Consider the following 26,108-nt stretch of genomic DNA (forward strand, 5'->3'; position numbering starts at 1 on the left):
GCATTTCAACGACAGCATATACCATCTCACTCTAGAGACCAGAAAAAATGGGTACATGCTGATTAATTTCCATATTTGAACCAGAAAGAAGAAACCTTTGTGCTAAAAGCAGCATATTCTGGCATTACTTAGAGCAACTGGCATAACGCCTGGTGGGAATGCCTGTGCACAGTGGACATTAAAGGGTTTATAATCTTGCCTAATTGGCCTTGAGTCCTAGTTCTGCCATTTACTAGCTGTGAGACCTTGGATCTCCCTTTCATCATCTGTAAAACAGCAATAACAATAGCTTCCTTTCAGGATTGTTGTGAGACCTAGAAATAATTATGTAGGTAGTGTATCTCTTATTTTTAAACTAGATTTTTTTTTTTTTTTTTTTTTTTTTTTTTGCGGTACGCAGGCCTCTCGCTGCTGTGGCCTCTCCCGTTGCGGAGCACAGGCTCCGGAGGCGCAGGCTCAGCGGCCATGCATGGCTCACGGACCCAGACGCTCCGCGGCATGTGGGATCTTCCCGGACTAGGCACGAACCGGTGTCCCCTGCATCGGCAGGAGGACTCTCAACCACTGCGCCACCAGGGAAGCCCTAAACTAGCTTCTTTATCAACATAAAATATTCTCACGGCAGGAAGACAGTTGAACAGTACTTAGCAGGACAAAATGGCATTCATACTTGTTCATGTTGAAATAGGTTACTTCTGTTTTAGGCTAAGATAATCTCAGTTGTGTCGTTTCAAAGCAAATTCGTCCCTAAAATGTTTAGTGCATCTCCTTTCACTTCTACCATTAGATGCCCCCTTCCTTTCAAGAGAAGTTTGATGATGTAGCTGAAAGTGAAGTAATCAAAGGATTGAAAGTCTGTAATTCAGGCTTCATTACTTGTTAGCTCCATAAGCTATGGTCAATGACTTAACTTCTCCAAATTCTAATCTTCTCAACTACATAGTCCACATAATAACCCCTAAGCTGGTCTATCTCAAGGAAATACAAGGGAAAAATGCACAATTTATGGAATGGTTCTTTTTAATCAATAAAAGCATCAACTTTTCCATATCTGGAAAATATTTAGTGAATACATTGAGAAAATACTCAGACTATTTAGTGAAACACTTACATTGACCAATTCACTCTTATGAAGATAATAATAGCAGTGGTACATTGCCTTTCTCGCAAAGTAAATTTAGCAATGCAATTTTTAGTAATGGCAAGAGTATCTCACTTGAAATTAAGAGATTTGTGTTAATTTCCATTAATCATTTAATATGCAATAGTGCTTTATTCACTTTAATGTACAAATAATGTACAATAAAATATATTCATTTATTTGTTCAACAAATATTTATTGAAGACCTACTAGGTGACACCACTGTTCTAGGCACTGAGGATACAACAAAAAACAAATTATTGTTTAAGTAGACAGTATATCTTCACATACATAGTCTCATTTTGATACTCAAAACCACTACATGAGGTGAGCTGGTCAGGCCAGAGATGTCAGTAGATTTTACCAGGATCAATAACAAGTTGTGTCAGCTTCAGTCCAGTTCTTCTGATTCTTAATACAGTTCTTCCTATATTCTCTGTGAAAATGTAAGTGCTGATTCTTTCAAGTATAGCACTCTAGGGACTTCCCTGGCAGTCCAGTGGTTGAGATGCCACACTCCCAATGCAGGGAGCACGGATTTGATCCCTGGTCGGGGAACTGGGATCCCACATGCCACGCCGCCAAAAATAATAATAATAATAAATAAATAGAAAAAAAAAACTTTTTAAGTTAGTTAAAAAAAAAGTATAGCACTCTACTGGACAAGATTATACTACCCCCAGATGACCTAAACCCAGCTAGAAGAAATACTCATTCCTGTAAGTCCTGGGAACGACAATGGTTTTTTTGTAATGAAATAGTAAGACATTTAAATTAAAAGCTGCTTCCAGTTACTTCCCATTTTTCTGCTCATTCTATATAACAAAATTCCTTAACAGAATGATTTATATTAATTCTCACCATCTTCCTCCCCTCTGTTATCTCTTTAATTCACTCCAGTTAGACTTTTATACTGCTACTCCATTAAAATCACCTGTGTTAAAATGACCAATCTGGTGTGCATTCATTTTATTCCAAACATATCCATCATTGATGCAGTTGATTAACCAACTGCTTGTTTAAGCATTTTCTTTACTTGGTTTCAGAAATTTCAGTCTTGTTACCTTCCTTTCCCAGATCCCCTTCCTTTGCCATCTTCCCATCTTTTCCCATTTTCCCTTTCCATTTTCCTTTCCTGGGGTAGAAGAATTAATGGCAGGCAGAAGTATGGAGGTGAGATGAGGACATGTGAGGCACCTTGGCAGCACGCCTAATGGTGTCCAGGATGTGGGATGTGAAGGAGTGAGTGAGGCAGCCACATGGAAGCATAATTTCAGCTTTCTCAACCATGCCCAAGAATGCAGGGGCGCTGCAGAAGGTGGGGGAAGGGCCCCACCTGCACAAAGAAATATTGGCAAGTGTCTCCAGATTGATTAATAGCTTCAACTTATCTCCAACCAAAACCCAGTAGGTATTTTTCTAGAAACTGTTATCCTGATTCTAAAATTTATACAGTAATTCAAAGTACCTAGAGTAGCCAAAACAACATTATGCTAGGTGAAATAAGCCAGACAGAAAGATAAATACTGTATGATCTTACTTATATGTGAAATCTAAAATAATCAAACTCATAGAAGCAGAGAGTAGACTGGCAATTACCAGAAAAGGGAGGGGGAAATGGGAAGGTGATGGTCAAAGGGCACAAAATTTCAGTTGTGCAAGATAAGTAAGTTCTTGAGATTTGCTATACAGCATAGTGCCTAGAGCTAACAATACTGTATTGTATACTAAAAATCTGCTAAGTAGGTAGATCTTAGGTGTTCTTAATACACACACAAAGGCACACACAAAATAATAACAATAATAGAAGTGGGAGAAAATTTTGGGAAGGTGATGGACATGTTTATGGTCTTGATAGTAGTGATGGTATTATGGGTATATGCTTATCCCCAAACTCATCAAGTTGTATTCATTAAATATGTACAGCTTTGTACATGTCATTCATACCTCAATGAAGTGGTTTAAAAATAGAAAGAAGAAAGAAAGAAAGAAAGAGAGAGAGAGAGAGGGAGGGAGGGAGGGAGAGAGGAAAGATTGATTGACTTTGGAGTGAAACAGACTGGGATTCAGGTCCCAGTTTTGCCACTTACTAGCCATGTGACCTTGGCCAAATCATTTAAACTCTCTGAATCTCACTTTGTTCATGTGTAAAATGAGGACACCACAGAAGGAATAATATGATGTCTGAGATGTTCTTTTTAACAATCCAGGTAGGAGGGGGCAGGGGTATGAATTAATCAAAACTGGCCATAGGTTGATAATTACTGAAGTTGGATGATGGATACACAAAGTTTCATTATATCATTGTCTCTATTTTGCATGTATTTGAAATTTCTATAATACAAACCTTAGAAAAATTAATTTTAAAATATGAATGCCTCATCAGAAAAATGGATAATCAGAAGGAACTACTGATGATCCATGAAAGAAATATAAATGGCCAAACATTCTTAACTGTTTGATTTCACTAATTTTTAAATGGAAATTTACATACAAAGATAATATCTCTTAAGTGATGACCAAAAGTAAGAAAGAAGAATAAAGGTTGTGAACTGATCTTACTTGATTTCAAGCCTACAGTAATCATGATAGTGTGGAACTGACATAAATGAAGACATAATTCAATGGAACAAAACTGAGAATCCAGAAATAGACACATATATCTTTGTCAATTGTTTTCAGCAAAGATGCCAAGGCAACTCAATAGTGGAAAAGAAAGATTTATCAGCAATTAGTGCTGTAAATAACTGGTTATACATTTGGGAAAAAACGAACATTGACCTTTACCTCTATACAAAAACTCACACAGGAATGTTCATATAAACTTTATTTATAATAGCCCCAGACTAAAAACAACACAAATGTCCATCGACAGAAGAATTATAGTAGGAAAATTCTAAGAATTACCCCCAATAACCCACATCCTAATATACTCTCTTCTTCTCTGATTATGAGCTGAACCTATGAATATGATTATGTTACCTTATGTGGCAAAATGGAGATTATCCAGGTGAACCAATTAATCACAAAACCCTTCAAAAGCTGAGTGTTTTCTCTGGCTGATGGCAGAAGGTGAAGTCAGTGAGACTGGAAACACAGGAAGGATTTGACACACTGTTGCTGGCTCTGAAGATGGAGGGGGTACAGCCCCTAGGAGCTGAGAGCCACCTCTGCTATCAGCCAGGAAGGAAACAGAGTCCTCAGTCCTACAACCACATGGAACTGAATTTTGTCAACAATCTGAATGAGCTTGGAAGCAGTCTATTCCCTAGAGCCCCCAGATAAGAGCCCAGATTGACCAACAATTCCTTGCTTTGGCCTCCTGAGACTCTATGCAAAGAATCCAGTTTAGCCTGCCTGGAATTCTTACCTACAGATTTGTGAAATTAATAATAATAATAATAAATAGTGTTGTTTTAAACTACTATATGGTAATTTGTTACATAACAATAGAAAACTGATACATATTTTGGTACCTGGAAGTGGGGTGTCATGATGATAAACACCTAAAATGTGACTTTGAAATTGGGCAATGGGCAGGGAGAGACTGGAAGATTTTGAGGAGCATGGTGGAAATCTTGAACAGACTGTTAGTAGAAATATGGACTTTAAAGATACTGCTGGTGAGGACCCAGAAAGAACTGAATGGAACTCAGAGGAACATGCATTTGGAAACTAGAAGAAAGGAAATCCTTGTCTTGTAGAGACAGAACACTTAGCAAAATTATATCCTGCAGTTATATAGGAGAAAGGAAAATTCAAAAGTGATGAACTTGAATACTTAGGAGATTCCAAGCCAAGGGTTGAAGGTGTTCCCTGTTTTCTTCTTGCTGCTTATAGTAAAATATAAGGGGAGATAAATTGAGGAAAGAACTGCTAAGGAATCAGGACTTGCTGATTTGGGAAATTCTCGGCCTATCCAGATGGAAAGAGATGCTAAAAGTAAGAGATTGCTTCTGAAATCATGGCATTAAGAACAGGCTCAGGCTGGGCATGTAACCATACAACTCTTTGCTGAAACCCTGGAAAGATCAAAGGGTCAGAGTATTCAGCCACACAAAAGATCCTTCCAAGTGATTAAGCGTGTTCCTAACAGGTTTTCTCAGTCAATCAAGAGGGCCTTGAGATAGTTTAAGAGCACTGCCCCTCAGCCAAAACACAGAGATCTTTAAAAGATTTGTGGATTTGGCTCTTGTCTGATGGGAGTGAATTCCAAACAAGATCCATAGGTTTTTGAGAATTTTATATCAGCAGCCATAATACCAGTGTGGACTGAACGTGAGAGAGTATAAAGTGAAAAAAAAAGGCTGTCAAGTCCCCCAAATTCTACTGACAGGAGGAGGCTGATAAAATAATTCAGCCGTAAACATATGCTACCTTTCATAGAAAAGGATGATTCAAACTATTAGGTATAAAATAAGCTACAAGGATCTATTGTACAACATGGGGAATACAGCCAATATTTTATAATAACTATAAATGTGGTATAACCTTTAAAAATTGTGAATCACTGTGTTGTACACTTGTAACTTATATAATATTACTGTACATCAACTATACTTCAACTTTTTTAAAAAAGAAAGAAAAGAATGAATCAAAAGATGAAAACAAAAGCCTAGAGAGCAGAATCAGAGGATGGAGCCAAGAACCCAAAGTGCAGAGCTCCGAACCACCCATTATTGCCAGGCCTTGAAGCTTTAATCAAAGAACTCTGCCTGGAGTTTACCTGGCTGGATTTTTTAACTGCTTTGGACAAGGAAAATTGTTATTTTTTTCCATCCTCCCCTATTTTTCAACTGGAATAGTTATAACTCTTATGCTATGCCCATCCAACTACTGTGGGAGTGTTGGAGGCAGCTGAAGGGAATTTTGCCCAGGAGCTGTACTTAATGGATTACACCAGAGCCTGTTCTAACCTGACTTAGATTTAGATGATGAGATTTGGGACTTTTAAGCCAGTAGAATTTATATGATGGAATGATACTATTTCGAACCTTAGGATAGGCTGAATGTATTTCACTTGTGGGACAGGCATGGATCGTTGTGGGCCAGAGGTTGGGTCATATTAGGCAAAATTCTAAGAATGACTCCCAGTGACTTGTATAACCTCCACTTTGAGTTTGGTGGGAACCTGTGACATGATGAACTATCACTCCCATGATTATGTTACACTATATGACAAAAGGGAGATTATCCAGGTGGGTCCAATCTAATCACAAAAGCCTTTTAAAAACAGAGAATTGTCTCTAGATGGCAGCACAAGGCAAAATCAGAGAGAGTCAAAGGGTAAGAAGCACTCAATGTGCTACTGTGACCTTGAAGATGGAGGGAATCATGGGCAAGGACCAGAGAGCAGCCTCTAGCAGTTGATTTGACTCCTAGCCAACAGCCAGCAAAGAAACAGAACTGAATTCTGCTATCAAACTGAACGACCTTGAAAATGGATCCTTCCTGGGAGTTCCCTGGTGGTCTAGTGGTTAGGATTCAGTGCTTTCACTGCCATGGCCCAGGTTCAATCCCTGGTGGGGGAACTGAGATCTTGCAAACCATACGGAGTGGCCAAAAGTTAAAAAAAAAAAAAAAGAAAGAAAGAAAATGGATTTTCCCCTACAGCTTCCAGATAAGAGCTGAGGCCGGCCAACACCTTGTTTTTGGCCTTCTGAGATCCTGAGCAGTGAACCCAGCTGAGACTGCTCAGACTTCTGAACTACAAAACTATAAGCTAATAATAGGTGTTGTTTCAAGCCATTATGATTGTGGTAATTTGTTATGGCAGCAATAGAAAACTAGTACATGAATAGGTAACACATGGTATGTCCATACAACTGAATACAACTCAGTAATAAAAAGGAATGAATTATCGACACACACAAAAAAACGGAAGAATCTCAAAATAATGACGCTGAGTGAAGGAAGCTAGGTAAAAATAAATAAGAGTACCTGCTGTATGATTTCATCTATGTACAATTCTAGAAAATGCACACAACTCTATGATGCAGAAAACAGATCAGTGATTGCCTGGGGATAGGATGGGGAAGGGTGGTTAAGGAAGGTGGATTATAAGGGGCCATGAGAAAATCTTAGGAGATAATGACTGTGTTTATTATCTTGTTTCTGATGGTGGATTCACAAGTGTACACATAAGTCAAAGCTCATAAAACTGTATGTTATAAAATGTGCAATTTATATCATTATACCTCAATACAGCTGTAAAAATGTTAGAAGTAAGCCTCCTAGACAACTGTAGAAAAGATTCCCAAATAACATTTTCATTCAAAAGGTAGAAAATGCAGAGAAGCAGATTTTTTTAATCCTGTTAATTTAGCCTCCAGTTAAAAAATAAATTGTGTGCACTATCTTCTATATTTCTATAAAAAGAATTTTTAAAGCTTACAATCTACAAAGAACAAAATGCTTCCTTTGTAACTCTTCTGAACTTGCACATTTTAGCTGCCTACTGTCTAGTAACATCATTACAGCCACTACCTAGAGTTAGAAAATAAACCAAAATTTAACCAGCATGTGGTTCCTGTTCTCCATTTCTCACATTGCTCAGTGATCTCGAAGTGATGTGCTTCTCTAAACTTCTGCATCACTTTCCATCTGTTCCCCAGCTTAGTGTTTACTGTATACTGTGGTTTATTAAGCTCTCATGGTTTCTTGCAGGAGTCTTGTCTATTCCATTGAATTCAAAGATACCTGAAGGCCAAGAGTCCATTCATTCATTCATTAAATATTGGCAGTTCTAGATATGCTGATAAGAGAAACATAAATTAAAAATTGTCCTGGGCTTCCCTGGTGGCGCAGTGGTTGAGAGTCCGCCTGCCGATACAGGGGACACGGGTTCGTGCCCCGGTCCGGGAAGATCCCACATGCCATGGAGCGGCTGGGCCCATGAGCCATGGCTGCTGAGCCTGCGTGTCCGGAGCCTGTGCTCCACAACGGGAGAGGCCACAACAGTAAGAGGCCTGCGTACCGAAAAAAAAAAAAAAAAATTGTCCTACCTCCCATAATCTCCTGAGATGAAAAAATCTATTGTTTAAAAAAAAAAAAAAAGGGAGCCACCTACAGAATAAACCACTTTCTGATTTCCTGATAAATGTGAGGAAAAACCTAGCTAGATAATCCATGTATGTGAAAAGTGGCTCTAAAAGAAAGAATAAAGGCTTTCCTTTAGGAGACAGAAAAAGGTGGATCACAAAATAAGAGGTGCTAAAAAAAATAAATAAATAAAATAAGAGGTGCTGCCAGGAAGACTGTGAATAAAGAGAAATAAGCATATATATTGAATACCTTCTAGGTACCAGGCCCTACGCTAGGCACTTCACATATGTTATTTCACCTCATCCTCATAATAATCCTACAAGGTCCAAAGATTAGGCCTCTTAACCTCAAAAAAGGAAACAAAACAGGAAAACATAGTTTAAATAATTATTCAAATTCACTCAGAAGCCAAATACTACGACTCAATATATAGATCCAGCTGATCCCAAAGCCTAGTTTTTTTCCTGACAGAGGAAGGTCCATGAGCAAAAGCAGAGTCCTAAATTCAGGTAAAAGCAAATATCCAGTTAGACTAACATTTAAGGCATATATGGGAATGTTGGGAGAAGCAGCTAAAAATCAAGCTAAGTACCATATGTTTTTCCTTAAAGATATTGACCAAAAATGATTTTAACACTGCAAATGACCATTCATTTGCCTTAGTCATCCAAAGTTATCCCATTGTCATGTCACAGTTATCTGATAATTAGTACAAAGTCTAATCAGAAAAAGTTGACGAAAAAAATTTTTCTCATGGTCTCCACTCCTAGAGATCAATTTGTTTTTATATAGTCCCAAGAATTTGGACTGATACTGAAAAAGTCCAACAAGTTCACTCAAGTTCACAGAAGCCCTAGAAAACCTAGGTTAACTCCTAGGAATATTTAGAGGAAAATATTTAATGTAATTATCATGGTATTCTGGTATTGACTTGCTTTCAAGCTGGAGCAGACTGGTCAATAGAGCCATGAATTTGGACTTCCCTGGTGGCACAGTGGCTAGGAATCTGCCTGCCAATGCAGGGGACACGGGTTCGAGCCCTGGTCCAGGAAGATCCCACATGCCACAGAGCAACTAAGCCCGTGAGGCACAACTACTGAGCCTGCGCTCTAGAGCCCGCAAGCCACAACTACCTAGCCCGTGTGCCACAACGACTGAAGCCCACATGCCTAGAGCCTGTGCTCCGCAACAGAGAAGCCACCGCAATGAGAAGCCCGCGCACCGCAACGAAGAGCAGTCCCCGCTTGTGGCAACTAGAGAGAAAACCCGCGTGCAGAAACAAGACCCAACGCAGCCAAAAATCAATGAAGTTTTAAAAAATAGAGCCATGAATTTAATTAATACCCTCAGTGGAGTTTTGGGTTGTCTATACCCTGATAGCAGATAACCATGGTGCATTAAATAATTTGCACCTGTACTTATGTTACTTAATCTAACAATTTGAACAACCACCTTCAAGTCCAAGTCTGTATCTTGCAGAAGGGCTTCCTTAAAAATGTTAAATTTAAAATGGCTAATCTGATTGAGGTAAATACAATTGCATGGTAAATGTGCTCACAGCTTATGTCCAAGGGTTTAGCAGGCTATCTGATTCTGAGTGATTCTGAGTTGCACTCAGGATATCAGTTCAACTAATGTCACTAAAATCTCTAACAAAAAATACTGTGTTAATAATCCAAGACTGATGATATCACATACTGAGAAAGGTATGTTTGGATGACTACATATGAACCATTCTAAATTTGCTTCAGGCCAAACAGTGGATCCTCTGATTAGCAGCTGATGAGCCTATTAAGATCTCAGGTTCATTAGCAAACATGGTACAACATAAAGTGTCTTAATTTAGGAAACAGAATAGAATTCAAGTCTTGGTTCACTTATTAGCCATGTCAGTTCACCTCTATGAACGTGTTCTCTCATTATAACTACAACTTCATAAGACTGCTTTGAGAATAAAGTGATATAATTGAAGTAAAAGAACTCTGGTAACCAGAAAACCATGCCAACAATGCTGTGGTGCTTCCCAGCATGTGGTAAGCCAACGGTACATGATATGTCAAATGAGGTAAATTGAGCAGCATCTTCAAGGAAGGGAAAGCCATTGAAGGTGATTATAATCCTCCTCTGAATCACAATCAGTACAAAATCCAAGTCTCACTGAAGCTGAAAACACAAATTCGCTAAATATACGTCTCTGGAGTACCAAGCCTGAAAAGGTAAGATTTGGGGGCCTACAGTTTTCTGGTAAGAGTGAGTTTGAGCCATAGAATTTGGATAACTAGACCAGGACAAGGTAGATAGAGCCTACAGTGAGGATAGAGCAAAGGCAGCAACTAAAGCAAGGCTCAAAGTTAAGCCTCTGATATTCACATACTCAAAGAATGAACAAACTTCAAAAATAACAATTTTATTTGGCAAAATCAGTAAATAAATTGGCAAACTTGACAGATAATCATTTCAATGTAACATTTTACTTAGTAGATAAATATTTGTAGAAAATCTATAAATAAACTCTTTTCTCAAAACTGTAAGTGAAAGGCCAAACACAATAGATTAAATATTCTATGATTCCATTTATATGAAATTCTAAGAAAGCAAAACTAATGATACAAAACAAATCATTTGCCAAGGGCCAAGGGTGGGAGGATGGGACTGACTGCAAAAGGACATATCAATTTTGGGGGATGAAGGAAATGTTCTATATCATGATTATGGTGGTAGATATATATGTATGCTTTCAAAACTCATTGAATTCGACACTGATAATTGGAGAATTTTATTATGTGAAAAGTATACCTCAAAAAAATTTTAAAGCTTATATATAATAAATCAGCATGCTTTTCAAAGAACCATTTCAGTAAAAATATTTTACTTAGTAAACAAATATTTATTTGTAGAAAATCTGGAAATAATATTAAAAAAATTTTCACAATCATGAGCAGTAGTTACTTTCTTTTAATTTTTATTTTCTAATTTAATTTTTATTTTATATTGGGGTATAGTTGATTTACAATGTTGTATTAGTTTCAGGTGTATAGCAAAGTGGTTCAGTTATATATGTACATATATCCATTCTTTTTCAGATTCTTTTTGCATATAGATTATTACAGAACACTGAGTATAGTCCCCTGTGCTAGAGAGTAGGTCTTTGTTGATTATCTATTTTATATAAAGTAGTGTGTATCTCTTAATCCCAAATTCCTAATTTATCCCTCCCCCCACCTTTCTCCTTTGGTAACCATAAATTTGTTTTTGAAAACAATGAGTCTTTCTGTTTTGTATATAAGTTCATTTGTATCATCTTTTTAGAGTCCACATATAAGTGATATCATTGTCTTTCTCTGTCCAATTTACTTCACTTAGTATAATCTATAGGTCCATCCATGTTGCTGCAAATGGCATTATCTCATTCTTTTTTATGGCTGAGGAACATTGCACTGTATATATTTACCACATCTTCTTTATCCATTCCTCTGTCAATGGACATTTAGGCTGCTTCCATGTCTTGGCTATTGTAAACAGTGCTGCAATGAACACTGGGGTGCATGTATCTTTTTGAATTATGGTTTTCTCCAGATATATGCCCAGGAGTGGGATTGCTAGATCATATGGTAGTTCTATTAATTTTTTTAGTTTTTTAAGGAAACTTCCACACTGTCCTCCATAGTGGTTGTACCAATTTACATTCCCACCAACAGCATAGGAGGGTTCCCCTTTCTCCACACCCTCTCCAGCATTTATTGTTTGTAGACTTTTTGATGATGGCCATTCTGACCAGTGTGAGGTGATACCTCATTGTAGCTTTTATTTGCGTTTCTCTAATAATTAGCAAAGTTGGGCATCTTTTCATGTTTTTTTGGCCATCTGTATGTCTTCTTTGGAGAAATGTCTGTTTAGATCTTCTGCCAATTTTTTGATTGGGTTGTTTTTGTTTTTTTGATATTGAGCTGCATGAGCTATTTGTATATTCTGGAGATTAATCCCTTGTCGGTCACTTTGTTTGCAAAGATATTCTCCCTTTCTGTGGGTTGTCTTTTCATTTTGTTTATGATTTCCTTTGCTGTGAAAAGGCTTTTAAGTTTAATAAGGCCCCATTTGTGTATTTTTGTTTTTATTTTCATTACTCTAGGAGGTGGATACAAAAAGATATTTCTATAATTTATGTCAGAGTGTTCCACCTATGTTTTCCTCTAAGAGTTTTATAGTATCTGGTCTTACATTTAGGCCTTTAATCCATTTTATTTTTGTGTATAGTGTTAGAGAATGTTCTAATTTCATTCTTTTACATGTAGCTGTTTTCCCAGCACCAGTTATTGAAGAGACTGTCTTTTCTCCATTGTATATTCTTTCCATCTTCGTCATAGATCAATTGACCATAGGTGCATGGGTTTATTTCTAGGCATTCTATCTTGTTCCATTAATCTATATTTCTGTTTTTGTGCCAGCACCATACTGTTTTGATTACTGCAGCTTTGTAGTATAGTTTGAAGTCAGGGAGCCTGGTTCCTCCAGCCCCATTTTTCTTTCTCAGAATTACTTTGGCTATTAGGGGTTTTTTGTGTTTCCATACAAATTCTAAAATTTTTGTTCTAGTTCCATGAAAAATTCCATTGGTAATTTGACAAGGATTGCAATGAATCTGTAGCTGCCTTGGGTAGTATAGCCATTTTGACAATACTGATTTTTCCAATCCAAGAACACAGTATATCTTTCCATCTGTTTGTATCATATTCCATTTCTTTCATCAGCATCTTATAGTTTTCAGAGTACAGGCCTTTTGTCTCCTAGGTATTTTATTATTTTGATGCAATGGTAAATGGGATTGTTTCCTTAATTTCTCTTTCCAATCTTTCATTGTTAGTGTATAGAGATGCAACAGATTTCTGTGTATTAATTTTGTATCCTGCAATCTTACCAAATTCATTGAGGAACTCTAGTAGTTTTCTGGTAGCATCTTTAGGATTTTCTGTAAACAGTGACAGTTTCACTTCTTTTCCAATTTGGATTTCTTTGGTTTTGGGGGGTTTTTTTCTTCTCTGATTGCCATGGCTAGGACTTCCAAAACTATGTTGAATACAAGTGGTGACAGTGAACATCCTTGTCTTGTTCCTGATCTTAGAGGAAATTCTGTCAGCCTGATCTCACTGATCTTAGAGGAAATGCGGCCAGCTTATCACCACTAAGGATGATGTTAGCTGTGGGTTTGTCATATATGGCCTGTATTATGTTGAGGTAGGTTCCCTCTATGCCCATTTTCTGGAGAGTTTTTATCATAAATGGGTGTTGAATTTTGTTGAAAGCTTTTTCTGCATCTATTGTGAGATGATCACATGGTTTTTATTCTGCAGTTTGTTGATGTGGTGTACCACACTAATTGATTTGAGGATATTGAAAAATCCTTGCATCCCTAGGATAAATCCCACTTGACCATGGTGTATGAACCCTTTAACGTATTGTTGGATTAGGTTTGCCAGTATTTTGTTGAGGATTTTTGTATTTATGTTCATCAATGATATTGACCTGTAATTTTCTCTTTTTTTGTAGTATCTCTGTCTTGTTTTGGTATCAGGGCGATGGTGGCCTCACAGAATGAGTTTGGGAGTTTTCCTGCCTCTGTAATTTTTTGGAATAGTTTCAGAAGGATAAGTGTTAACTCTTTTCTAAGTGTTTGACAGAATTCACCTGTGATAGATAGAATTCATCTGGTCCTGCACTTTTGTTTGTCGGAAGTTTTTTAATCACAGTTTCAATTTCAGTACTTGTGATTGGTCTGTTCATATTGGTCTGTGATTGGTCTGTTCTTCATGGTTTAGTCTTGAAAGATTGTACCTTTCTAAGAATTTGGGCATTTCTTCCAGGTTGTCCATTTCATTGGCATATAGTTGCTTGTAGTAGTCTCTTATGATTCCTTTGTATTTCTGTGGTGTCAGTTGTAACTTCTCCTTTTTCACTTCTAATTTTATTGATTTGAGCCCTTTCCCTTTTTTCTTGATGAATCTAAAGGTTTATCAATTTTGTTTATCCTTTCAAAGAACAAGATTTTAGTTTCACTTATCTTTTCTATTGTTTTGTTCATCTCTATTTATTTCTGCTCTGATCTTTATGATTTCTTTCCTTCCACTAACTTTGGGTTTTGTTTGTTCTTTTCTCTCTAGTTGCTTTAGGTGTAAGGTTATGTTGTTTAGTTGAGATTTTTCATTTCCTGAGGTAAGATTGTATTGGCATAAACTTCCCTCTTAGAATTGCTTTTGCTGTATCCCAAAGGTTTTGTATTGTCATGTTTTTGTTTTCATTTGTCTCTAAGTATTTTTTTATTTCCTCTTTCTTAGGTGATCCATTGGTTGTTTAGTAACATTGTTCAACCTCCACATGTTTGTGGGGTTTTTTTTCCAAATATTTACTTATTTATTTATTTATTTTTGGCTGTGTTGGGTCTTCATTGCTTCATGCAGGCCTTCTCTAGTTGCAGTGAGCAGGGGCTACTCTTCGTTGCAGTGCACAGGCTTCTCATTGTGGTGGCTTCTCTTGTTGCAGAGCACTGGCTCTAGGTGATCGGGCTTCAGTAGTTGTGGCACACAGACTCAGTAGTTGTGGCTCATGGGCTCTAGAATGCAGGCTTAGTAGTTGTGGCACATGGGCTTAGTTGCTCCACAGCATGTGGGATCTTCCCGGACCAGGGCTTGAACCCATGTCCTCTGCATTGGCAGGCAGATTCTTAACCACTGCACCACCAGGGAAGTCCCATGTTTGTGTTTTCTACAGTTTTTTCCTCGTAGTTGATTTCTAATCTCATAGCAGTGTGGTTGGAAAGGATGCTTGATATGATTTCAATTTTCTTAAATTTACCAAGGTTTGCTTTGTGGCCCAGCATGTGATCTATCCTGGAGAATGTTCCATGTGCACTTGAGAAGAATGTGTATCCTGCTGCTTTTGGATGGAATGTTCTATAAATATCAATTAAGTCCAAGCAGTGTTTACTTTCTGACATTATTAAGAATTTATTTTTCTTCTAGAAAAACAAGCAAAACTAAAAAGTAATTGAAAAGTGACCCTGAATGAAATTTAAAACCCTCCAAAAAATGTTTCATGAACTCAATACAATGATGCAGTACTTAGCAGGTCTTTGAATACATTTTCCAGAATGTAGCAGTATACTAGATGTTCTAAATTCAGGTTGTACAGGGGTCAGGAATACAATATAAGTGAGTGGCATGGGACAAGGGTTACTGTGGTAAACTGGAGAGTACATGGCCCTTCCCAAATAAGCTGCCACCACTGGGTCCCACAGACTGATGCCAGGAAAGAACACAGGCTGCAGTGTAGCCAGAGTTTCTGACGTTTAAAGAAAGGCAGAAATATGGACTTATTATGTGAAATTTCCTGATTTTTTAGAATGATGGCTCCAATTTTTTTTACAACACCATATGGGCCAAACAAAACACACCCATATATAGAATTGTGATTTCAGGTCCATAGTGCATGCTTTCTGAACTTTTTCAGTAACAAAGTCTTGCCATCGTTCTAACTGCTTACCTCTTTATTTGTAGAGCCCAGAATAATGTGAAATACTAGTGCAACTGAAGTAAAATTCATCTCAAAATTATATGACAGCTAGTCACTTCTAATCATTTTGCTGAAAAACCAAGTCCTGTTTACATCTCTAAGCATACTGGTTGGTAATAAAAGGAAAAATCTATTAGAATGAACAGAGAAGGAGTGAGGAAAAACTGAAGAAAAACACAATTTTAAGAACATAGTCAACTTTTAGACTCCAGGGCAACAAAATAATCCACATGTTGAAATTTGAGAACTTCATTGCCCCAACTAGTCCAACCTGGCTGTAAATTTCGAGCAAACAATTCCAAACATTCCCCCTCTGGCTTGATATAGTCTTTTAGAACCTCTGTCCAGAAAAAAAAAGAGAAAATAACAAGAAAATTATTATTAAGGAAGGAATCAATTTCCTTTAGCAGTAAAGAGTAGAAAAGCAGGGATGTTTCCTTAAAAAAAAAAAAAGGCAAGTTAATTTCAAGGATTTCATCACAGGCTTTACTATTTATAGTTAGAAAGTCATTTGAAATAAACACCCTTGAGATTGGGAACAATACCATCAGCACTTTCAACAGTCCTGATTTATCAGTTTTCATTTGTAGATAAGAAATGAGGATTTTAACACCCACATCGGTAACTTTGCAGTCTTCCAATAATGCTGACATAGCTCCTGAGTACTAACTTAATTTATTTTTTAATAAATGTAATCCATGCATGAAAAAAAGTCTATAGGAACAATACAAAGACAACCCACTTTAAAAACTAAGATAAAACATAAGTCTCTGCAAAAACATACTTTAGTGTAAGAGTTGGAAACACAGAGAAATATTCAGAACATATATCTAACAAATAACTCTACCTCCTCAGCTATAACTTGGTAGTACTGAGAACACTCCTTCACTTCCAAATTACAGATCTTTCTTTACCTAAAATTTCACCATATTATTTCCACAGTTAAGTATTCCTTATTCAATGTATTCATAACTACTGAAAATTATATTTTGTTAGGAAAATGGCATCTCATCTATACCTTGGCTAAACAGCTGTGATCTACACTAACAGAAAAAAAGAGAATACCGTAGAAGCTTTTTTTTAAAGCACATGCTCATTTGAATAACAAATATTTAAATCAATTTAACCTTGATCACGTTGCTGGTTAGCTATATTTTTTTGATATATGTATATTCTACAACAGGAATCGAGTATGAAAATAACAATTCAGGGATGAAAAGTCACTGGAACTGGCAAAATATAGTTCTTAATTGCTATATAAGATTGAGCTTGGGAGAAACCCATCAAATTCCCTTTAGCAATGATAAGGATTCCTTAGAAATACTTGATATAGGTTAGATGTGAAAGATAATATATTTAAAAATGTACATTTCATGTTCTTCAGATGATCTCACAGTAAAATAATTGTTCATTTGTCTGAAAGCACTGGTCCTGATTATCAAAAATCAAAGAATTTAAAGTATTCATTGTCTATAACTCACCAAACTCAAATCTGGGCTTTGATAGCTTCTAGGTGATGCTTACATGAGACTTCTAGTCCTTTCATAAGTATATAATTAAATGCTATTAAACTTGAGTGAGAAAAATTTCCCCAGAGTCTTAGAACAATAAACTTTTATATCACTTTTCCATTTTTGCCCCATGAATTCAATGCCTTACTGGCCTCAATTCACTTTTAATGTGGTCTAAGTTTATACTGAAGGCAAGGTTTTGTTTTCTTGTTTCTGCTTGTTCAGTTCTTTGGTACAAAGATGTTAGCAACTCTATTTTGGAATTTTAAACTGGAGTCTAAACTGGAATCAGCCAGTCAATAATGTTTACTATTTCTGAGGGACTTCCCTGGTGGTCCAGTGGGTAAGACTCTGTGCTCCCAATGCAGGGAGACCAGGTTTGATCCCTGGTCGGGGAACAAGATCCTGCATGCATGCCACAACTAAGAAGCCTGCATGCCACAACTAAGACCTGGCACAGCCTAGATAAATAAATAAATAAATTTTTTTTTTAATGTTTACTATTTCTGAGCACCCATTATAAGTGCTATGGGACTTAACAAAAGAAATAGATATCCATGTCTTCTAAGAGTTCACTAGCTAATAGAAAAAGATGGCCAGGTACTTGGAGTGGAAAAATACATGAAACCTAAACCCATTTATCACCTTCTACTTTATCAATGGAACACATTTCTGCATGGCTTTTTTCCTTTCTAGCTGAGAAACACAGAAAATCAAGGAGTAATGTTTTTGTACTGTTAACCACATATGTTTAATTTCAAAACAAAGCAAAAGAAATAGAGGCAAATTAATGGGAATATTTTATTCTTACTAATTTTAAATATCAATTTAAAAGAAAATGCAAGATCTTAAAAGTTCTCATCACAGGAAAAAAATTTTGTAACCATGTATAGGCTTATTGTGATCAGTGAATATGTATATATATCTTGAATCACTATGTTGTACACCTGAAACTAATACAATGTTATATGTTAATTATCTCAATTTTAAAAAAGCAAATTCAAATGTATAAATTTAAATGTGAGTATGCCAATATATATAAATAATTACATAACATCTGGCATTAGTAAAACGTACTTGTAACCAATGGAGAGGAAGTAATTCATACATAGCCCGTCATTCCCCTTCTGCTTGGGAGCAAAGGACATGGCTGGGGGAAAAGCGGCTCAAATGTCAGTGCATAAAATCTCATCAAACTATATTTAACTGTTCAGATACAAATTGTTGCGAGTAAAGTAGTAAAAAGGAGTAGAAATTCCTCTAAGGTACAATATGAAAAACAAAATTTTCATTCAAATACTTTTATTTCATGATTTTCCTACCTTAAATCTTTAAACTTAAAATATTATACATTTATGTTAGGTTATAAGCCATAGCTATTGTTGGCTTATGTTTCAGTCTATAGGAAGAAATTTCAAAACTTAAAAAGAGTAAATGTCTCATTTTGAAACAGAATATGCTTCCAATTTGGTGTTTTTTACATTTTGCAGTAGAAATAACAAATTAAAACTTGTTAAAAGAAAAAAATTGGTGTTTCTAGAAGCAAAAGAGAGAACATTTCATTTTGTGAATTGGCATAAAGCAGTTTAAGAACATTTACATGTAAAAGTTCTAAGCATTATAGAGAGAACATGTATTATCCCAAATCCTAGGGTTATGATTCAGAGTAAAATACTATTTTATTTATTTTTATTTATTTTTAACATCTTTATTGGAGTATAATTGCTTTACAATGTTGTGTTAGTTTCTGCTGTATCACAAAGTGAATTAGCTACATATATACATATATCCCCATGTCCCCTCCCTCTTGAGCCTCCCTCCCACCCTCCCTATCCCACTGCTCTAGGTGGTCACAAAGCACTGAGCTGATCTCCCTGTGCTATGCAGCTGCTTCCCACTAGCTATCTATCTTACATTTGGTAGTGTATATATGTCCATGCCACTCTCTCACTTCAGAGTAAAATATACTGCAGAAATCTGCAAGTTGCTTTCTGATGGCTTTGTGTGGCTCTGTATCCAAAATACAGGCACTTGCTATCCAGTAACATGAACTCAAAAATAAAGGATTATAAATACTTCTTGTCTACCAGTATTTAACCAAAACATAAGAATAACATATATTGAGTCACACAAGATTTTCCCCCCCAAAATCTAACTTTTCTTTTTAAATATTCTCAATGCTAAAAATGTGTTTGTGCTGCGCTCTACTGGGAACACAGCAGAACTGCACTTCATAACTACAGGCCGTAATATGTACTAATTTTTATTAGTATTAATAAAAGACTAATTTTACTCACTATTTTATAAAACCTTATATTTTGTTTCTTTTTTGTTTGTTTGTTTTGCGGTACGCGGGCCTCTCTATTGTGGCCTCTCCCGTTGCAGAGCACAGGCTCCGGACGCGCAGGCTCAGGGGCCATGGCTCACGGGCCCAGCCGCTCCGCGGCATGTGGGATCCTCCCGGACCGGGGCACGAACCCGCATCCCCTGCACCGGCAGGCGGACTCTCAACCACTGCGCCACCAGGGAAGCCCTAAAACCTTATATCTTAAGACTACTCTTTAAACATAATCTATGTAAAATGAATTAAGAAATAGTTTAACTATCATTTGGGAATGAAAGGTTTTTTGGGTCTGGCGCTTGGATTTTTAAAAGTAAAAAAATAAGCCCTAAGACAAACCCTAAATTAAGCTTTGGTACTCACCAAATGATAAAGAAAATTCAAATGAGAAGAATACAAATTAGATTTCCTCCAATGAGTATAACTGGTGGCAAACATAATTTTTTTCTCAAAGAACAGTACAGCTACACTTGTCATTTAAGTCAAATGTTTACTGCATTAAAGAATCTATAACAGTCCAAAGTTTACAGGCAATTATTCACTAAGAATCCCTCTAAGTCAAAGAATGGATCAACAGGTAGACATCTGAACATTTCTCAAATGAATTAACACTAAAGACTCTCAGTATAAGCAATTTAAGATAATAGAAATCTTAAATGCTACCAATAAGCATTCTCTTGGGAATTTGAATTCACCTTTCTATGTATCCTAGCTCATGAATTATCCCATATTCTGCAAAATCAGGTGATAAGCTGATAGCCTATAGTCTTCCTGAGTGGCAGCTTGAAAGTTTTGGTTTATTTAAGCCAGGACCACCAAATTAATAAAATATATATTTCTAAAGAAAAAATTTTAACAGTAAACTTTGAATGTCAAATTCAGTATCTCTCATATTCCTATTCCTATTACATTCCTATTTTTTTATTCTTTCACTTGAAAAATTTAGCATTTACTGATCTTCTACTATATGCTACAGAATTTCAAATATAAACAATCCTCACAACTCTGAAAGATTAAATATCATTATTCCCCCTTCAAATGTCGACTTTCAGGTGGAAAATTATTAGAGTAACTTGCTCAAGTAGCAGAACCAGGATTCAAACTCATGTTAGTCAATCTGAAAAGCTAAAGCTTTCCACTATTCCTTGCTGCTTAGTTTCATTAAATGATGGACATTATACTAAAGCATTAAGACTAGTAAGAATTGCAGGCTGCAGCAATTACCTTTCCAATGGTTCAGAAAAGCAACACCAACTCAACATAAAACTGAGAGTGTCTACCAACTATCAAGGGAATTCTTGATACTTGACCATCTCTCTGACTGCTTTCTGCGCTCTTGGCTTTAGAGCCAGCAAGGGATAGAACCCTGAGACTACAATAAAGCACCTAGCAGAACTGGTCCTCACATGCACCATCAGTCTTCATTCTGCTGAGGGCAGTGATGGGATAACAACCCAGTTAGTAAGGGGAACCTAAAAAATGGCGAAGAGGAAAGGCTGAGGTAATGTAGGACTAATCTGCATGGGTACACTGGGTGGTCACGCGGCTCCGTCTCCACTTCAACAGTGTTTTAACATAACAGACCCTTTTTCCAACCACCAGCCACCCTCCAGACTCTTTTCCAGTTGCGACCTCCGGGACCAAGCAACACCACTTTTGCGGTCAGCTCCTTAGTGCCACCCACGATGACCTCCCAGATTCGTGAGAATTATTCCACCCAAGTGGAGGGTGCGGTCACCCACCTGGTGGACCTGCATCCGCGGGCCTGCTACACCTACCTCTCTCTGGGCTTCTGCTCCGAGCGCCACAACGCGGCTCTGGAGGGCCAGGGCCCTACCTCCTTCGGCGGGTTGGCCCAGCACCTCTCCAAGATGCAAAACCAGTGTGGCAGCAGCGCCCTCTTCCGGGACATGCCGAAGCCGCCCCAAGATGAGCGGGGCAAAGCCCTGGACGCCACAGAAGCTGCCATGGGCTCGGAGAAGAACCTGAACCAGGCCCTTTTGGGTTTGCATGCCCTGGGTTCTTCCCACACAGACCATCTCTGTGCCTTCCTGGGGAGCCACCTCCTGGATAAGGAGGTGAGACTCAAGAAGATGGATGACCACCTGACCAACCTCCGCAGGCTGGCCAGCCCCCAGCCAGGGCTAGGCGAGTACTTAGGACCAGTAGTAGCCTTCGAGCCCAGCGGCCCTTGAGGGCCCGATTCCACCTCCTGGTCTCAGGGCCTCTGCCTGAGCCTCTCCCTGCTGCCACTAGGCAGCTATGTAACTGCCTGGAGCCCTCTCCCAAGCTACGGACCAACTGGAAACAATAAAGCTTTCTGTAGCCAAAAAAAACCTATTCTCTATTCCATAAATTCTGCTATATGATTTTAGAATATTAATTAAAATAACATATATCTGATTTAATTTCCAAATTTCTAGACTATTCAAATACTATCAATACATTCAACCCTTTTGTCAATTTCACATAAGTCATAACTATTTTATAAAAACATACCAGCAAGAGGTGGCTTATGTGAGTGAAGCGTACAGGGCACACTGACAATTAACTTGTGATCTGGAATGGGGAGCTCTTTTACATCTGCATTCCTATTAAAACAGAACAAAAACGTAAATTATATTTTAGAGGACAATTTTTTACATATAAGCCACAGTTGCCTTGATTTTTTTTCAACTTTCCAATAGTATCTGAATTTATAATAAATTTAAGAATATAAATAATGGAAATCAACAACGTAAGTATTAAGAAATTTCAGATAGTTTCCTTTTCTACAATAATGACTCTTATACATTAGATAAAGCAAAAGATAATATAAAATTTCATGTGCCGTACCATTCACACTTATCTCGGCCATTTTCAGATTTTCAAAAATGTAAAAATTAACAAAAACTAATGATCACTGTATTAATAACTTTTAAAAGCCTTAAAATCAATACATTTATACAATTTTGAAAAATCACCTTTCCTACCTTAATGGTAAAGCAGCTTTTTCTCGAACTCTTCCCAGTATAAGACCTTCGTAAGGCTTTTTGTGTGGAGAATCTAATGGGAACACAAACTCTCCTGAACTGGTGATCTGATAAAAAGGAGTCAAAAACAAAAACAACCCATACATCTGTAAATATCCAGGAAAAGGATTGGGTTTTTTTTCTACCACTATACAATTTTCACCAAAGAAAAGGAAGTATTAAACCTCAAGGCTACAGCAGTCCAATAAAAATATAATGTGGGCCACAAGTTTAAGCCACACATGTAATTTAGATTTTCTAGTACCAACATTTAAAAAAGCAAAAAGAATGAGGCAAAATTAATTTTAATTGTATTTTGAGTTTTAAATAATTTTTAATTATTTTTAATTTAACCTAACATATCTAAAATATTACCATTTCAATATGTAATCAATTCAAAAAATTATTGAGGTATGTTATATTCTTTCTTTCATACTAAGTCTTTTAAATCCAAAACACTTATATTTTACATTTAGCACCACGTCTCAATTTGGACTAGCCACATTTCAAGTGCTGAAGAGCTACATACTGCTAGTGACTACCATAATGGACAAGGCAGCTATGAAGGACTAAAAAATTTTAAGTATCATTTTATCATCTTGCACACAAGAACCTCTATTTTTCATTAAAATTTATTATTGGAAACCATGCCATCATTAATTCATTTATTTGTTCAAATAACATTTACCTATTACTGGCAATGTGACTAAGTCAATTACAATACAGTATTTTCCTTTACTTATAGGAAACAATGGCATTAAATACTGTCAGAGCTAAAATTAATAATGAAGGAAGCTCAGGGATTGATGAGATAGACAATACGTGGTCCAATTTCTTGCAATTACAAATCCAGAAATTCAATCTTATCATTTCATCCTGGAGTGATCAGACTCCCAAAGACTCACTTTAGCTAATCAAACTCAAAACACAATTTATAATAACAATATCAAATCATTAATTAAGCATGGAAGAAAATATTTTCACTATCAGAATATTCATATCTATTCTCTGTGGAACCCTTTACCCTATATCAAGGTATCTAAAAAACCAAGTCCTTTTATCATCTCTAGGGCCCACGAGAAACAGCATCTATTCCACACAGCACTGTATAAACACTGGCAAATTCTTATTCTTTTGATATCCTTTATACTCAATGCAGATTACTCCTTCTGATATAACAATATGTTCAATTACCTAATAAGTATTTCATAAAACATATTTTTGTTTTAAGCTATAGTCATATCATACCATCTCATAGAACTGATTACTACCAGAAATGAACAGTCTTAGTTTTCATGTATTAGCATTTTACTGGTTTTGATTTCAGAAGGTAACCTTTTCGTGACTTTGGCCTCAGTCTCTGATTATAAAAGAACTGCCATAATAGACAGAGTGGAATGGAGTTTTATATTCCTGTTATGGTCCTACAGCAAATCAACCAAAGCTAAGCCCAAAGCACAACTGTAAAAGCAAAGACACAACTTAAGTGTTTGTTTGCCAAGTCTCACAAAATAGGTGCAAATAAATAATGTACACAGCTTTTAGAAGATATTCCAGTACACTACAAAGTACACAGAGCACATAAAAATAGAACCTGTGTCTAAAATGAATATACAGTTATATAAATATTATATAAATGTTAAAACATTCAACCCATAATAACCTGGTTTACCTTTTTAAAATTTAGGAGGGGTTTTCTGGAATTCACCTGGTAGACAATGTATCTTTAAAAGGATGTCCAATGAACTCTGAACTGATGCCTTATATTTTTGTATTTTTTGGTATTTTTATACCAAGCAAAGATATTAAAGATCATTCAACCAATCCAAGAGTTGGAATCATTTCTTTCAAAAACAGGCTTGAGGAACTAAGTTAAGGTTTAAAGTATAAAAGGTCCTTGCTTCTAGCATTTTCCCAACTCTTCCACAGTAGATTTCTTTGCTATCTCCCTCTCATCCCCAGAAACGTAAGAAAAAAAGAAAGAAGGAAGGAAGGAAGGAAGGAAGAGAGGGAGGGAGGAAGGAAGGGAGGAAGGGAGGAAGGAGAAGAAAAAAGAAAGAAAGACAGAAGTCACAAAGGGCAGCTGAAATTTTGGATGAGTAAAGAGGAAGAAGAACAGTAAGACAATTTCTATGTTTAGTGATGGACAAATTCCCCAAAGTTTTTGTTTGTTGTTTCTTAAACTACAGACATCAGAGCTTTTTAAAATGTCATCCTGATATCTCCGAGTGATTTCTGAAGGCCAGCAGTTTGGGATTCTACTACAAAAATATACAGAACAAATAGGTAAAAAGTCTTGAGAATAAGAAGACAAAGGTATTTAGTAGCAAAGTAAACATTTTAATTAGACCATGTTGAAGGAGTAGAGCGGTGACATGTTAAGCATTAAAAAGTAGATGCTACCTTTATGTGACTTGTATGTCACACCTTATTAACAAATAAAGTTAACAAATACATTAACTTCTAAACTTACTTTTACCCAGTGCCATTCAGCAACTATCTCCACAGACCAAGAAGGGTAAAGTTCTTCCTTAACAAAACGTAGGTGCTTCTGTCTATTCGTCACCCAAGTAACAACAAGACAGTTTGGAGCAGCCAGCTTAGGGATAGGTATCTGCTTTATTTGCAGTGGTGATAAATAACTATATCTAAAAATAAACAGAAAAAAATATTAGCAAAATTTGCTGCAAAAAAGAAAAATAAGCAGGGAGAAAACCTGTATAACATTGACTCCACAAACACAAAGCTCCTATATTTATTTGTGCAACTAAACATGAAGCCACACTGACACCCAGTGGACACATTATTACACGCAAGTCAGAAATAATATTTTTAGTTTTTACTAATTTAAAATGATGAAGCCATATTTCTTTATCATTTCTAAATGTATTACATTTCAGTAATTTTACTAATATTTTCTATATGCTTTTCTAACATTCAAAATTAAGCAAATATTATGGTTTGATAATCTGTACATTACAAAGGGACCCCATTAACAGTCTTGAAACTACTATCTCAATATCCCACGAACATCTTCAGTCTATCATCTTGTTTCTTTCATCCTTCCCAATCAGTTCTACTGGGCTCTCTGAAACTCTCATGCTTTCATTACAAAAAAAAATTCTACAGTCTTGCACCTCCTGGTCGTTAGTAGTATGAAGTCTAGTTTCTCTTGCTAAAACACTACTTGCTCTACAATACCCCATCAAACCAATGTGGCCCTTTCTCCAGCACCCAACACACACAACAGAAAGAGGAGAGGTCAGTATTCTCCTAGCTCCCCTATTGCCAGTTCCAGGCTATCAGCCATCTACCTTTGTGTAAAATCCCCTTCTCTTTGAGAAGTACGCTATCTAGCCTCCAATGCTCCTTATCGAACCTATTACATCCTCACTCTCCATATTCAATGAGGATTTAAGTTCTGAGATCCTTCTACCTCACCAACATAAATCTTGCCAGTATCCTGGGCAATTTCAAAGCACGGGCTAAATAATGTA

The 26,108-nt window shown here is 36.7% G+C and overlaps 1 protein-coding gene across 4 annotated transcripts in view; it reads right to left on the reverse strand.

The window, feature by feature from the left end:
• Positions 1-597: 597 nt before the first annotated feature.
• The window catches only part of METTL4 (methyltransferase 4, N6-adenosine), a 42,994-nt gene continuing 17,483 nt past the window's right edge, over positions 598-26,108 (reverse strand). For 3 of the 4 annotated variants that reach the window (XM_033439342.2, XM_004275921.4, XM_033439341.2), the window contains exons 6-9: positions 25,085-25,259; positions 22,573-22,679; positions 22,100-22,191; positions 10,577-16,088 (exon numbers count right to left, since the gene is read on the reverse strand). In XM_033439342.2, the coding sequence (XP_033295233.1) occupies positions 15,943-16,088; positions 22,100-22,191; positions 22,573-22,679; positions 25,085-25,259 (520 nt within the window). In that variant the 3' untranslated portion in view covers positions 10,577-15,942. Of the gene's footprint in view, positions 1,700-10,576; positions 16,089-22,099; positions 22,192-22,572; positions 22,680-25,084; positions 25,260-26,108 lie in introns of those variants that run through there. The other variant, XM_049698308.1, reaches the window with a different exon arrangement.

This window comes from Orcinus orca, chromosome 15, assembly GCF_937001465.1.
Source record: "Orcinus orca chromosome 15, mOrcOrc1.1, whole genome shotgun sequence".
Lineage (NCBI taxonomy): Eukaryota > Metazoa > Chordata > Mammalia > Artiodactyla > Delphinidae > Orcinus > Orcinus orca.